Source organism: Hyperolius riggenbachi, chromosome 7 (genome assembly GCF_040937935.1).
Source record: "Hyperolius riggenbachi isolate aHypRig1 chromosome 7, aHypRig1.pri, whole genome shotgun sequence".
NCBI lineage: Eukaryota > Metazoa > Chordata > Amphibia > Anura > Hyperoliidae > Hyperolius > Hyperolius riggenbachi.
Window position 1 is genome coordinate 72,918,088 of NC_090652.1, and position 15,644 is coordinate 72,933,731.

The 15,644-nt window shown below is 44.6% G+C and overlaps 1 protein-coding gene across 1 annotated transcript in view; it reads left to right on the forward strand.

The window, feature by feature from the left end:
- Positions 1–15,644, forward strand: part of LOC137524331 (integrin alpha-M-like) — an 86,106-nt gene that overhangs the window by 9,868 nt on the left and 60,594 nt on the right. Inside the window, exons 3-6 of the mRNA XM_068244072.1 lie at positions 6,924–7,027; positions 10,471–10,544; positions 10,691–10,805; positions 12,030–12,160. Of these exons, the coding sequence (XP_068100173.1) occupies positions 6,924–7,027; positions 10,471–10,544; positions 10,691–10,805; positions 12,030–12,160 (424 nt within the window). The remainder of the gene's footprint in view (positions 1–6,923; positions 7,028–10,470; positions 10,545–10,690; positions 10,806–12,029; positions 12,161–15,644) is intronic.

Consider the following 15,644-nt stretch of genomic DNA (forward strand, 5'->3'; position numbering starts at 1 on the left):
TTTTCGGAATATCAAATGTTTATTTAAAAAGTTAGTCTTCTGTGCACCAAGCAAAGAATTTACATTTCCTAGAGAGACTGTAAAGTATTTTTGATGCTCATCTGTTTCATTGTTACCCATGTGAGATTGCATTGTGTGTGTGGTGTTCCCGTCACTTGGGTCTAATGCTAGGTACACACAAACAGATTTACTGTCAGATCGACTATTTCCAACATGTCTGATCTGATTTCCAATCGATTTTCCATAAAAGAGATCAGTAAATTGATTGGAAAGCAGATCGGACATGTTGGAAATAGTCGATCTGTCAGAAAATTGCATTGTATGTACCTAGCATAAAGCCTGTGGCTGACCTAAGATACGTGAACACCAGCCTTAGTGCGTGCAGCTTGGCAGCAGTGCATGGGATTGTTGTAATCGCTCTTTTCCCCCACCATACGGACTCAGTGACTCACCTGCTATATTTATTCCTATATTGTTCTGTCACTATTTTGTGTGTCATTGTTTAAAGGGACACTGTAGGGGGTCGGGGGGAAATGAGTTGAACTTACCCGGGGCTTCTAATGGTCCCCCACAGACATGCTGTGCCCGTGCAGCCACTCACCGATGCTCCAGCCCCACCTCCGGTTCACTTCTGGAATTTCAGACTTTAAAGTCAGAAAACCACTGCGCCATCGTTGCCATGTCCTCGATCCCGCTGATGTCACCAGGAGCATACTGCGCGGCCAGTATGGTCTGTCCCTGCGCAGTATGCTCCTAGTGACATTAGCGGACAAGGCAACGCAGGCGCAGTGGTTTTCAGAATTTAAAGTCTGAAATTCCAGAAGTGAACTGGATGCGGGACTTGAGCATCGGTGAGTGGCTGTGCAGGCACAGGATGTCTAAGGGGGACCATTAGAAGCCCCGGGTAAGTTCAGCTCATTTTCCCCCCGACCTCCCTACAGTATTCCTTTAACACTTTAATGCCCCTGTGTAGTGTAACATTGTTTGATGCAGTAATGTCTCCTCTATCTATTGTGCAGTGCTGCATAATATGTTAGTGCTTTATAAATAAAGTTTAATAATAATATATAAAACACATGCTACATTACTTGTGTAAATAGCAGTAAAACTGTCATTCACACACATCTGCACACAGTGGGCTTGATTCACAAAGCAGTGATAACAATTATCTATGAAAAGTGCTTTGCATGAAAACGATTATCGCGCGTGAAAATTTATGTAATCGCGCGAATGCAAATTTTTGCGTGTGATAACCGTTTTCACTCTAAAACTCGCACAAAGCACTTTTCCACAGCCGCGGTAACAGTTATCATGGCTTTGTGAATCAAGCCCTGTAATTTTACTGGCTTTAGGTAAATTAACCACTTTACCTCCATGCGTACAAATTTCTCCTTCCCGTTTTCCATCCTTTAACCCTTAGGGACGGAGAAATCCGTACTTTCCGCGCTCCCGCCGCTGCCCGCGCTCCCGCTCGCTCTAGCGCGCACTCCCACTCGTAAACACGCCGCCGGCCGCTCGCCCGGAGATCAATGAACAGGAAAATCCATTCCCGTTCGTTGATCTAAGCCCCGCAATGATCCGCTGCTTCTCCGCTAAGCAGCGACATCATTGTGAAAAAAAAAAACCTTTCTCAGCCCCCTAGTACTTCCTGCAAGCGTCCGGAAGGATGCTTGCAGGTTGCATTAAACAAAAAGTTACTGTTGCCATCTTGTGGCCAAATAGTAAAACTACACCCTAAAACATTTTTTACATACAAATAAATTAGTTTTACACTAAAAATTAACTCCTTACCTCCCACACTCCCCAATTATTATTTTTTTGTAATAAAAAAAAAAAAACTACAATTAAAAAAAATACATAAATAGTTACCTTAGGGACTGAACTTTTTAAATATTTATGTCAAGAGGGTATAGCACTGTTACTTTATAAACTATGGGCTTGTAATTAGGGATGGACGCAAAACTGAAAAAAATGCACCTTTATTTCCAATTAAAATATTGGCGCCAAACATTGTGATAGGGATATAATTTTAAACGGTTTTATAACCGGGAGAAATGGGCAAATACATTTCATGGGTTTTAATTACAGTAGCATGCATTATTTGAAAACTATAAAGGCTGAAAACTGAAAAATAATAAATTTTTTCTCACATTTTTTCCTATTTTCCCATTAAAACACATTTAGAATAAAATAATTCTTGGCATAATGTCCCACCTAAAGAAAGCCTAAATGGTGGCGAAAAAAACAAGATATTTCATTGTGATAAGTAATGATAAAGTTATAGACGAATGAATGGAAGGAGCGCTGAAAGGTGAAAATTGCTCTGGTGGTCAAGGGGTAAAACCCCTCAGTTGGGAAGTGGTTAAGGACAGTGTTTTTGTTGTTGTTATCATACAGCATGTGTATGATGTTACTGTTTTTATTGAACAGGGTGTGTATGGTGCTATTTAAATGATTATTCAGTGTGTATATCCTTTTGCTGTACAGTGTCTGCACGGTCATGGTGTTGTTCTTCTTATATTTATACAGTGTGTGTACGTTGCTGTTGATATTATTAAACAGTTTGTGTACAGTGTTATTGCTGTTTTTATTATATAGTGTTTGTGTGTATATTGTTTTTTTAAAAATATCATTATACTTAATGTGTACAGTTTTAGTTTTTTACATTATAATACGGTGTGTGTGTGTATATAGTGTTACTATTATTATGCAATTTGTGTACAGTTTTACTGTTATTATACAGTGTGCGAACAGTTTTACTCTTTATGGTATTATATTGTGCTTGCGTGTTGTTATTATAATACAATTGTTGTTATTATAATACAATGTATGTATGGTGTTGCTGTTGATATTATTATCCAGTGTGAATATAGAGTTGCTTCTGGTATATTATACCATGGTGTTGATACTTTTCTATATATATAAAATCGGATGTGGGTATGTGTGTGTGTGTGTGTGTGTGTGTGTGTGTGTGTGTGTGTGTGTGTGTGTGTGTGTGTGTGTGTGTGTGTGTGTGTGTGTGTGTGTGTGTGTGTGTGTGTGTGTGTGTGTGTGTGTGTGTGTGTGTGTGTGTGTGTGTGTGTGTGTGTGTGTGTGTGTGTGTGTGTGTGTGTGTGTGTGTGTATATGTATGTGCCGCGATCACTCGAAAACAGCTTGACCGATTTGAACGAAACTTGGTACACAGATCCCTTACTACCTGGGAAGATAGGTTCTGGCGGTCTCGCGTCCCCCCTGTACACCTGGGCGGAGCTACAAACAGCAAATCAGATTTCACCCATTCAAGTCAATGGAAAAAATTTAAAAGGCTGCCATTCTCACAGTAATCAAGCCACAGTCCCCACACTTGGCACAGGTGGTCACCTGGTGACCGAGGTTACAAATCCAGGAAACGTGGGCGGAGCATAAAACAGCCAATCAAATTTCAGCAGTTAATTTTAAATGGGAAAATGTAAACTGCAGCCATTCTTAGACTGTTAATCGCAGGGTTCTCAAACTTGACACAGTTGGTCACTGGGTGAATGCGATTAAGATTCAAGAAAGTGGGTGGAGCCTACAACAGCCAATCAAAATTCACCTATTGATTTTCAAGGGGAATATTTAAACTGCTGCCATTCTTACACTGTTAATGGCAGAGGCTTCAAACTTGCTACAGTCGTCATTGGGTGACTGGGGTCCAAATTTAATAAAGGGGCGGGGCCACATACAGCCAATCAGATTTCCTTGGTGGATAAACTGCTTCCATTCACGCATTTTTGATGCCAGGAACCTGAAAGCTCACAAACTTGGTCATTGGGTGACTGTGTGTCAAGGTCACACAAAGTGGGCAGAGCCAAAAACAGCTTTTACTGGGAAAATATAAACTGCAGCCATTCTTACATCGTTAATGGCAGGGTTCTCAAACTTTGCACAGTTGGTCATTGGGTGACTGAGATTAAGATTTTGGAAGGTGGGTGGAGCCTACATGAGCCAATAAAAATTCACCTTTTGATTTTCAAAGGGAATGTTTAAGCTGCTACCATTCTCTTATACTGTTAAAAGCAGATGCCTCAAACCTGGTACAGTTGGTCACTGGGTGACTAGGGCCCAAACTCAGAAAGGGGGCGGATCCACAAACAGCCAATAAGATTTGTTTATTTTTAAATGGGAATATACAAAGTATTGATACCAAGGACCCCAAAGCTGATAAACTTGATAATTGAGTGACTGTATGTCAAGGTTAGAAAAAAGTGGGCGGTGCCAACAACTAAATTTTTAACATGGCAGGGTTCCCAAACTTTACACAATTGGCCACTGGGTGACTGGGATGAATATTCAGAAATGTGGGTGGAGCCTACAACAGCCAATCAAAATGTACCTATTGATTTTCAAGGGGAATATTCACATTGCTACCATTCTTACACTGTTAATGGCAGAGGCCTCAAACCTGATACAATCAGTCATTGGGTGACTGGGGTCCAAATTCACTAAAGGGGTGGAGCCACAAACAGCCAATCAGATTTTTTAGATTGATTTCAGCCATTCTGTTATTGGCAGGGTTCTCAAACGTGACACAGTTGGCCACTGGGTGACTGGGACTAATATTCAGGAAGGTGTGGGTGGAGCCTACAGCAGCCAATCAAAATTCACCTTTTGATTTTTAAGGGGGATATTGCAACTGCAGCCATTCTTACACTGTTAATGGCAGAGGCCTCAAGCCTGCTACAGTCGGTCATTAAGTGTCTGGGGTTCAAATTCAGTAAAGGGGCGGAGCCAAAAACAGACAGATTTCTTTGCTGGATAAACTGCTTCCATTACCATAATTTTGATGCCAGGAACCCAAAAGCTCACAAACTTGGTCATTGAGTACTAGTGACTGTGTATCCAGGTTACAAAAAGTGGGTGGAGTTAAAACAGATTTTTCTGGGAAATTGTAAACTGCAGCCCTTCTTCACTGTTAATGGAAGGGTTCTCAAACTTAGCATAGCTGCTTACTGGGTGACTGGGATTAATGTTCAGAAAAGTGGGTGGAACCTAAAAATGCCAATAAAAAAATCACATGTTGCTTTTCAAGGAGAATATTACAATTGCTGCCATTCTTGCACGGTTAATGGCACAAGCCTCACACCTGGTACAGTTGGTAATTGGGTCACTGGGGATCAAATTCAGAAAAGGGGACAGAGCCACAAACAGTGAATCAGATTTGTTTCATTTCATGGGAAAATACAAATTATTGATGCCAAGGACCCCAAAGTTCACAAAATTGGGCATTGAGTAGTGCTTTTGTGTCCAGGTTACAAAAAGTGGTCTGAGCCAAAAACAAATTTCACTGGGAAAGTGTAAACTGCAGCCCTTCTTACACTGTTTATGGCAGGGTTCCCAAACTTTGCCCAGATGGTCACTGAGTGACTGAGATTAATATTCAGGGAAGTGGGCGAAGCCTATAATAGCCAATCAAAATTCACCTGTTGATTTTCAAGTGGAATATTTAAATTGCTGCCATTTTTCCACTGTTAATAGCAGATGCCTCAAACCTGCTACAGTTGGTCATTGGGTGACTGGGGTTCAAATGCTGGAGAGGGCGTGAAGCCACAAACAGCCAATCTGATTTGTTTAATTTCTATGGGAATATACAAATTATTGATGCCAAGGACCCCAAAGCTCACAAACTTGGTCATTGAGTGTTTGTGCGTTAGGGTTAGAAAGTGGGCGGAGCTAACACCAGCCAAATACATACACGGTGCAATGCCGGGTCATCAATGGGTGGAGACAAATACAAATTTCACTGGGAAAATGTAAACTGCAGCCATTCTTACACTGTTAATGGCAGGGTTTTTAAACTTTGCACAGTTGGTCACTGGGTGACTGGGATTAATATTCAGAAAAGTGGGTGGAGCCTCCAAAAGTGAATCAAACTTCACCTATTGCTTTTCAAGGGGAATATTTAATTGCTACCATTCTTGCACTGTTAATGGCACAGGCCTCAAACCTGGTACAGTTGGTTATTGGGTGACTAGGTTTCAAATTCAGAAAAGGGTGTGGAGCCACAAACAGCCAATCAGATTTTTTCATTTCAATGCAGATTATTGATACCAAAGACCGCAAAGCTCACAAACTTGGTCAGTGAGTAATTGTGTGTTAGGGTTAGAAAAAGTATGCAGAGCCAACACCAGTCAAATACATACCCGTGCAACGCCGGACAATCAGCTAGTATTGTTATAAAGTATGTGTGCATTTTCGCTATTAATTTTATACAATGTGCGTATGTTTTGTTATTGATATTACTACACATTGTGTGAATAGAGCTGTTGTTTTTCATATACAGTATGTGTATGCTGTTGCTGTTATTATTGTAATGTGTGTGTTTGTATTACATTTACTAATTTAGATTGTGCATGTGGTATATGGGTTGTTGATATCACAAAGCAGCATGTGTTTGTTGTTGATGCTGCAATTAATATTCAATGTATATGGTGTGGTTTCTGCTATCATTACTCAGTGTATGCACAGATTTGATATTACAATGTGTATGTTGTTGTTCCTATTATTAGACAGTGTGGTTACTATTCTTATTACATTGTGTGTACACGGTTTTATTTTATACAATGTGTGTGCAATGTTATTTTTTGTAATTTTATACAGTGTGTGTACAGTGTTACTACTGTTGGTATTATACTGTGTGTATAGCGTTATTGTTGATGTTATACAGTGTGTGTCATTTGTAATGTTACTGTTATTCTTGTAGCATTTGTGTAAGGCACTGTTACTGTTATGCAGTGTGTGTACTGTTACTATTATTATTATACAGTACATACAGTATTGTTGATATATGCGTGTTCAATTTTGATATGTTATTGCTGTACAATCTTGTTCCTGTTTTTGTTATACAATATGTGTATTATATTGTTTATATTGTAGTTACTTATTTTGTGCATGGCTTTGCAGGGTGGTTGTCGGTGCTCCCCTGCAGCAAGTGGCCACTAACACAACTGGTCAGTTATACCGCTGTGACCCCAGAAATGCGCAGTGTACCCCAGTCAGCATTCCTGGTAATGTGTCCTTCATAGCTGTGATATTTATCATATGCTGTTTGTCTTGTTTCTGATGTTACTTGTTATGTTATTACATGTTCTTCTGTAAAATATGCCTTATATGTGAAAAGCAGTCATGTCACTCCTTTAGGCTACTTGCACACCAAGACGTTGCGTTAGGTGCTACGTTAAGGTCGCATAACGTGCACCTAACGCAACGTATGGTGGTGCGGGAGAGGACGGTAGAGTGAGCCGCGTTAGGCGGCTCTATCCATATAAGGTCTCCCAGAGTGGCGCTGATTGGCCGGCGGGACCACGTGATGCGGAGCGAGACACTCCACATCACGTGGTCCCGCCGGCCAATCAGCGCCCGCCAGTGCAGTGAATATTAAGTAGTATGTGCGCGGCTACTGTAGCTGCATCTCCCCGCTTCCTCTCCGCCCCCCACTGAGCATGTGCAAACAGTCTAACGCGGCTATAGCCGCTGTAACGCCGTAGCATGCTGCACTTTCGTCAGAACGTGCAGCGTTACATGTAACGCAACGTGGGCTGTGTGAACAGCCCACTTGTGTTACATTGCTGTGCATTGGGGAGCGTTACAGGCGCACTAACGTGCGCCTGTAACGTCTTAGTGTGTAAGCAGCCTTAGTATATAACTTACATCTGGAGACTGGCAATTTTAGTGCCCCTAAGCCACTTTTCTTGTTGCTTCCCTTTTATGAGCAGCAGTGCCCCCCATTCCATGTGCAGCCCCCTTTGCATGTGTAACATCCATGTACAGCAGCCTCTGTCTTTCGCATATAGTTCTCTTGAGCAACAGTTTCCCTTTTCCTTGTGTTGATTTCCATTTGTTGCTTCCCTCTTCAATTTGCAGCCTCCTTCTCCATGTGCAGCAACCCTTCTTCAATGTCCCGCCCCCCTCTTCCATATCTAGCCGCCCCTTGGACTGCTTCCACCCAAGGTCTAGGTCTTTGTGGCCTTTTCAAGAATTCCAGCCCTTGAGACTGGTGATATCAGATCTGTATCTAGAATCTAGAATATCTCTTTAAAGCAAATCTGTAGTTAGAAATGTCACATACTCACATATGAAGAGGAAAGGCTCTGGATCTCATAGAGCCTTCCCAGTCCTATCACAGCTGGTTTTGGTTCCAGAGCTGTCCCCTGTTTCGAATCTGCCACCTCCTGGGAGCCCTTTTCCCAATCAAAAAACATTGGGCTCGATTCACTAACCAGTGATAACTGAGTTATCACGTATTAAAGTGAATGTTTACCACTTTAAAAATCAAAAAGTCAGATACTCACCTAAGGAGAGGGAAGGCCCGGTCCTAATGAGCCTTCCCTCTCCTCTCCCGGTGCCCGGTCCCGCGCAGGATCCCCCGTAGCTGTATTCGACCAGTTCGGTCAAATACTGCCACTTCCGCAGCCGAAGGGAGCTTTCTGAAGCCTTCGGGAGCACTCGGGCTCCCGAAGACGGGCCACTCCATACTACTCATGCGCGAGCGCCCTCTATGACGCACTCGCGCATGCGTAGTATGGAGCGGCCCGTCTTCGGAAGCCCGAGTGCTCCCGAAGACCTCCGAAGTCCCTGCGGCGGCGGACGCGAACGGGGGAGCCAGCGCAGCACCGAGGGCACCGGGAGATGAGAGGGAAGGCTCATTAAGACCGGGCCTATTGTTTCCTGGCGTTTACCGCCTCTGAAAGCAGCATGTTGCTTTCGAGACTAGATGCAATGCCGGGATCTACCGCCAGGCTTTCATGAAAGCCTGCAAAAGCCAGCTCTAAACGCTCCCATTCACTTGCATGGGATGACAGTAGATCCCAAAAAACGCTGCGTCTAAAACGCCGCGTTAAACGCCATAAAAATGCCCGTCATGGCTTCACAGAGAAGCCAATGAGGTTTGATGTAACAATCACTGTATCTGTGCATAGAGACAGTGTTTATGAGGACATCTAGTGACATACACAAGTAAAAAAAAAAAAAAAAACATTTTACGATACATTTTATACACTTTAAAGCGATATAAAACCCTGACATAATATTCAATAAAAACATGTCTTCCTACTTTTATATGTCATACGGTTATTATATTTGCATTTGTGCATAAATATTATTATTCATTTAGAAACTACAAGTTCCCAAAAGTACATTTTTTGACTTTGAGAGCTGACTTTGCACTTTATTCATAACTGGTTTTATTCATTATGTATTGAAAGCAGAAATGCTTTCTGACTGTGTGTCTGTGTCCAAGAGCTTCTGCACAGTCAGAGAATGTGTCACATTCCTCACTTGATACAATTAAGTAAACACAAGATAACATTATCTCCACTTCGGATGCGTCCAGATTTCCCTGCACTGAACTTTTAAGTCCTGTGTGTAACCCTTTGAATGCTGTTCTAGTTACCAAAATAAAACATTTGTAAAAAAAAAAAAATGACTGCATTTTTTAAAAAATACATACTGTAAATAGCTACGTTAAGGACTTTGTTTTTTTTACTATATATGGAATGAGGGAATATTACTGTTAGATTTGCATATATCGGGTTGTAATTAGCAATGGACGCAAAACTGAAAAATTGCACCTTTATTTCTAAATAAAATATTTGTGCCATACAATAGGGACATAATTTAAATGGTGTAATAACCAGGACAAATGGGTAAATAAAATACATGGGTTTTAGTCAAAGTAGCACGTTTTATTTTAAAACTAAAATGGCTGAAAACTGAAAAATAATGAATTTTTAAAAAAAAATTCTTATTATCCCTGTTAAAATGCATTTAGAATAAAACAATTCTTAGCATAATGTACCACTCAAAGAAAGCCTAATTGGTGGGGAAAACAAGTAATAGATTGTTTTGTTGTGACAAGTAGCGATGAAGTTATTGGCGAACGAAATGGAGGAGCAGGTGAAAATTGCTCTGGTCCGTTAGGGTAAAAACCCTTGGGGGTGAAGTGGCTAATATACACGATCTGACTTGATCTTCATCCGTTATGTAGTGAGAGAGTGAGAATCAGCACAAGAGGTCTGACTGGTAGTTGAGGAGAAGCAGGTGCGGTGGCCACGCCTCCAGAAGAAAGGTTCAAGTAAATAACATGCAGTAAAGAAAGATCCGGGCACCAGCTAATTAATCCAATAACATCACCTTTAACTCCTCCTCAAACTCACCGACATACAATGCAATAATATGGCCTGACAGCCGTTTCACAGGGGGCCCTGCTTTTGTCAGAGGCAATGAATTACGTACGTAATATTTGTATATCTGTGTGTATCATTGTCTGTATTATTATGTACCTCATGTTTGTTTCTTACTTTGTGCAGCGCCATGCAATATGGTGGCGCTTTCAAAATCAATAATAACCACTTAGACAATATATAACCTATCACACACAGCTCATGTGATATAGCTTGTAATTGATGATGTCACTGTGTGATGACATATATCCCTATGATTTGTATTTTAGGATCTGCCGATAATGTTAATGCAACACTTGGATTGACTCTGGCTGCTCAGGAGGAAAGCCCCTCTCAGCTGTTGGTAGGTGACAATATACCCTTCCCCCCTTACTTGGACCTCAGGGTTATAGTGGGGGTCTCTTACCTCTCCCTGTAGAGGAGACTATTTATGTCTCCTGTTTGTCCATCTTCTCATGTCTGCCTCTTTTTCCCCTGTTTCCTGTGCAGGTATGCGGGCCAACCCTGCAGAGGACCTGTGGAGACAATATCTATGTGAACGGGAGGTGCTATCAGCTGGGGCAAGATATGCGGGTCATCAGAACCCTCCCCAGCTACCTGCCAGGTAACAGAGCTCAGTTTTTAGGCACCCACTCGTGGCCAATGCCCAGCTGTCTCCTCCCACCCATAAACCCCAGCGTGGGTGTAACCATCTTTACCTCTTATTATATACTCATTTGCATTCCCTGAATATAAGCACCCACCACTTGCACCCCCCTTACTATAGACACACGCCTGCACCCCCCTTATTATACACACCCACCACCTGCACCCCACCCCCTTATTATACACACCCACCTACACCCCTCTTAGTATACACACCCACCTGCATCCCCCTTATTATACACACCCACCTGCACCCCCCCTTATTATACACACCCACCTACACCCCTCTTAGTATACACACCCACCTGCATCCCCCCTTTATTATACACACCCACCTGCACCCCCCCCTTATTATACACACCCACCTGCATCCCCCCTTATTATACACACCCACCTGCACCCCCCTTATTATACACACCCACCTGCACCCCCCATTATACACACCCTCCTGCACCCCCCATTATACACCCCCACCTGCACCCCCCCATTATACACCCCCACCTGCACCCCCTATTATACACACCCACCTGCACCCCTCATTATACACATCCTCCTGCACCCCCCCTATTATACACCCCCACCTGCACCCCCTATTATACACACCCTCCTGCACCCCCCCATTATACACCCCCACCTGCACCCCCCATTATACACCCCCACCTGCACCCCCTATTATACACACCCACCTGCACCCCCCATTATACACACCCTCCTGCACCCCCCTATTATACACCCCCACCTGCACCCCCTATTATACACACCCTCCTGCACCCCCCATTATACACCCCCACCTGCACCCCCCCCATTATACACCCCCACCTGCACCCCCCCTTATTATACACACCCACCTACACCCCTCTTAGTATACACACCCACCTGCATCCCCCCTTTATTATACACACCCACCTGCACCCCCCCCCCCCTTATTATACACACCCACCTGCATCCCCCCTTATTATACACACCCACCTGCACCCCCCTTATTATACACACCCACCTGCACCCCCCATTATACACACCCTCCTGCACCCCCCCATTATACACCCCCACCTGCACCCCCTATTATACACACCCACCTGCACCCCACATTATACACACCCTCCTGCACCCCCCTATTATACACCCCCACCTGCACCCCCTATTATACACACCCACCTGCATTATTCTATGTTTCTGCCTGCAGAGTGCACCGTGCGCCCCCTGGACATCGCCTTCCTCATTGATGGCTCCGGCAGCATCAGGTCTACAGACTTCACATTAATGATACAGTTTGTAAGCAGAGTGATAGAAGCCTTTACTGGCTCAAATACCCAGGTAACATAAAAACTACAATTTCTGTCTGATTCCAGTGTACTTACCTCTCTTCACATGACTGTGACACCTCACCTTGTGCCCCATCAGTCTCCTCCTTCCTAAGGCCTTTCTCCTCACAGTCACTATCCTTATCTTCTGTGTCCTGTTCTCCCTGTCACTATTCTTCTCCTTATCTCATGTCCTCCCTGTCACTATCCTCCTTATCTCCTGTCCTCCCTGTCACTATCCTTCTCCCTATCTCCTGACCTCCTTGTCACTATCCTTCTCCTTATCTCATGTCCTCCCTGTCACTATCCTTCTCCTTATCTCCTGTCCTCCCTGTCACTATCCTCCTTATCTCCTGTCCTCCCTGTCACTATCCTTCTCCTTATCTCCGGTCCTCCCTGTCACTATCCTTCTCCTTATCTCCTGTCTTCCCTGTCCTTATCCTTCTTATCTCCAGTCCTCCCTGTCATTATCCTTCTCCTTATCTCCTGTCTTCCCTGTCCTTATCCTTCTTATCTCCAGTCCTCCCTGTCATTATCCTTCTCCTTATCTCTTGTCTTCCCTGTCACTATCCTTCTCCTTATCTCATGTCCTCCCTGTCACTATCCTCCTTATCTCCTGTCCTCCCTGTCACTATCCTTCTCCTTATCTCCTGACCTCCTTGTCACTATCCTTCTTATCTTCTGTCCTCCCGGTCACTATCCTCCTTATCTCCTGTCCTCCCTGTCATTATCCTTCTCCTTATCTCCTGTCCTCCCTGTCACTATCCTTCTCCTTATCTCCTGTTTTCCCTGTCATTATCCTTCTTATCTCCAGTCCTCCCTGTCATTATCCTTCTTCTTATCTCCTGTCCTCCCTGTCACTATCCTCCCTTTCTCCTGTCCTCCCTGTCATTATCCTTCTCCTTATCTCCTGTCCTCCCTGTCACTATCCTTCTCCTTATCTCCTGTTTTCCCAATCATTATCCTTCTTATCTCCAGTCCTCCCTGTCATTATCCTTCTCCTTATCTCCTGTCCTCCCTGTCACTATCCTCCTTATCTCCTGTCCTCCCTGTCACTACCCTCCTTATCTCCTGTCCTACTTGTCACTATCCTACTTATCTCCTGTCCTCCCTGTTACTATCCTTCTCCTTATCCCGTGTCCTCCCTGTCACTATCCTGATTATCTCCTGACCTCCTTGTCACTATCCTTCTCCTTATCTCATGTCTTCCCTGTCACTATCCTTCTCCTTCTCTCCTGTCCTCCCTGTCACTATCCTCCTTATCTCCTGTCCTCCCTGTCACTATCCTTCTCCTTATCTCCTGTCCTCTCTGTCACTATCCTTCTCCTTATCTCCTGTCCTCCTTGTCATTATCCTTATCTCCTGTCACTATCTTTCTTATCTCTTGTCCTCCCTGTCACTATCCTCCATATCTCCTGTCCTCCCGGGCACTATCCACTCCTTATCTCCTGTCCTCTCTGTCACTATCCTCCTTATCTCCTGACCTCCCTGTCACTATCCTCCTTATCTCCTGTCCTCCCGGGCACTATCCTCCTTATCTCCTGTCCTCCCTGTCACTATCCTTTTCCTTATCTCCTGTCCTCCCTGTCACTATCCTCCTTATCTCCTGTCCTCCCTGCCACTATCCTCCTTATCTCCTGTCCTCCCTGTTACTATCCTTCTCCTTATCCCGTGTCCTCCCTGTCATAATCCTGCTTATCTCCTGACCTCCTTGTCACTATCCTTCTCCTTATCTCATGTCTTCCCTGTCACTATCCTTCTCCTTATCTCCTGTCCTCCCTGTCACTATCCTCCTTATCTCCTGTCCTCCCTGTCACTATCCTTCTCCTTATATCATGCCCTCTCTGTTACTATCCTTCTCCTTATCTCCTGTCCTCCCTGTTACTATCCTTCTCCTTATCCCGTGTCCTCCCTGTCACTATCCTGATTATCTCCTGACCTCCTTGTCACTATCCTTCTCCTTATCTCATGTCTTCCCTGTCACTATCCTTCTCCTTCTCTCCTGTCCTCCCTGTCACTATCCTCCTTATCTCCTGTCCTCCCTGTCACTATCCTTCTCCTTATCTCCTGTCCTCTCTGTCACTATCCTTCTCCTTATCTCCTGCCCTCCTTGTCAGACTCATTATCCTTATCTCCTGTCACTATCTTTCTTATCTCTTGTCCTCCCTGTCACTATCCTCCATATCTCCTGTCCTCCCGGGCACTATCCACTCCTTATCTCCTGTCCTCTCTGTCACTATCCTCCTTATCTCCTGACCTCCCTGTCACTATCCTCCTTATCTCCTGTCCTCCCGGGCACTATCCTCCTTATCTCCTGTCCTCCCTGTCACTATCCTTTTCCTTATCTCCTGTCCTCCCTGTCACTATCCTCCTTATCTCCTGTCCTCCCTGCCACTATCCTCCTTATCTCCTGTCCTCCGTTACTATCCTTCTCCTTATCCCGTGTCCTCCCTGTCATAATCCTGCTTATCTCCTGACCTCCTTGTCACTATCCTTCTCCTTATCTCCTGTCCTCCCTGTCACTATCCTCCTTATCTCCTGTCCTCCCTGTCACTATCCTCTTTATTTCCTGTCCTCCCTGTCACTATCCTTCTCCTTATCTCCTGCCCTCTCTGTTACTATCCTTCTTCTTATCTCCTGTCCTCCCTGTCAGTATCCTTCTCCTCATCTCCTGTCCTCCCTGTCACTATCCTCTTGATTTCCTGTCCTCCCTGTCACTATCCTTCTCCTTATCTCCTGTCCTCCCTGTCACTACTCTTCTCCTTATCTCTTGCCCTCCCTATCACCAGGGCCGGATTTAGGCCAAGGCCACATAGGCCATGTCCTAGAGCACCACGGGAGCAAGGACACCAAAGCAGCAGACTAAACTGGTGCAGCATTTGCAAGCTTGCAAATGCTGCAGTTCAGGGAGATCAGGCTAGCGCCTGACTGCCGTACTCTGCTGCTAGCCGCCTATGCTGCAGCCATCTTGCTTTCTGTGCACATTTGCATTGTAGCCAGCAGCTATGGACTTGGGCAGCATTGGAGACAGAAAGGAAGAGAAAGCTTCTGCACTGGAGACAAGTGGAGAAATGAGTGACACTGAAGGTGAAGGTGAGCTGGCTACCTATACTGAAAGGGGGGTGGGAAAAGGAGGGATTAAGGGGAGGGTTCACGGAGTTAGTTAAAAAAAACAAAACTAATCCATTTACCTGGGGCTTCCTCCAGCCCGTGGCAGGCAGGACGTGCCCTCGATGCCGCTCCGGAGGCTCCCGGTCTTCTCCGGTGGCTCACTAGGCCTGGGCAGGCCAGCTTCCAGGTCGGGCTCTTGTGCGCTCCAACGTGCGTTTCACGCCGTCATCGGACGTCCTCCAGGCTGTACTGCGCAAGCACAGTAGTTCTGCGTCAGCGCAGTACAATCCGTTGGACGTCCGATAATGTCAGCGCGACCGCGTGAGATTCACGTTGGAGCGCAAGGAGAAGCCCGACCAAGAAGCCGACCTGGCCAGGTCGGGTGA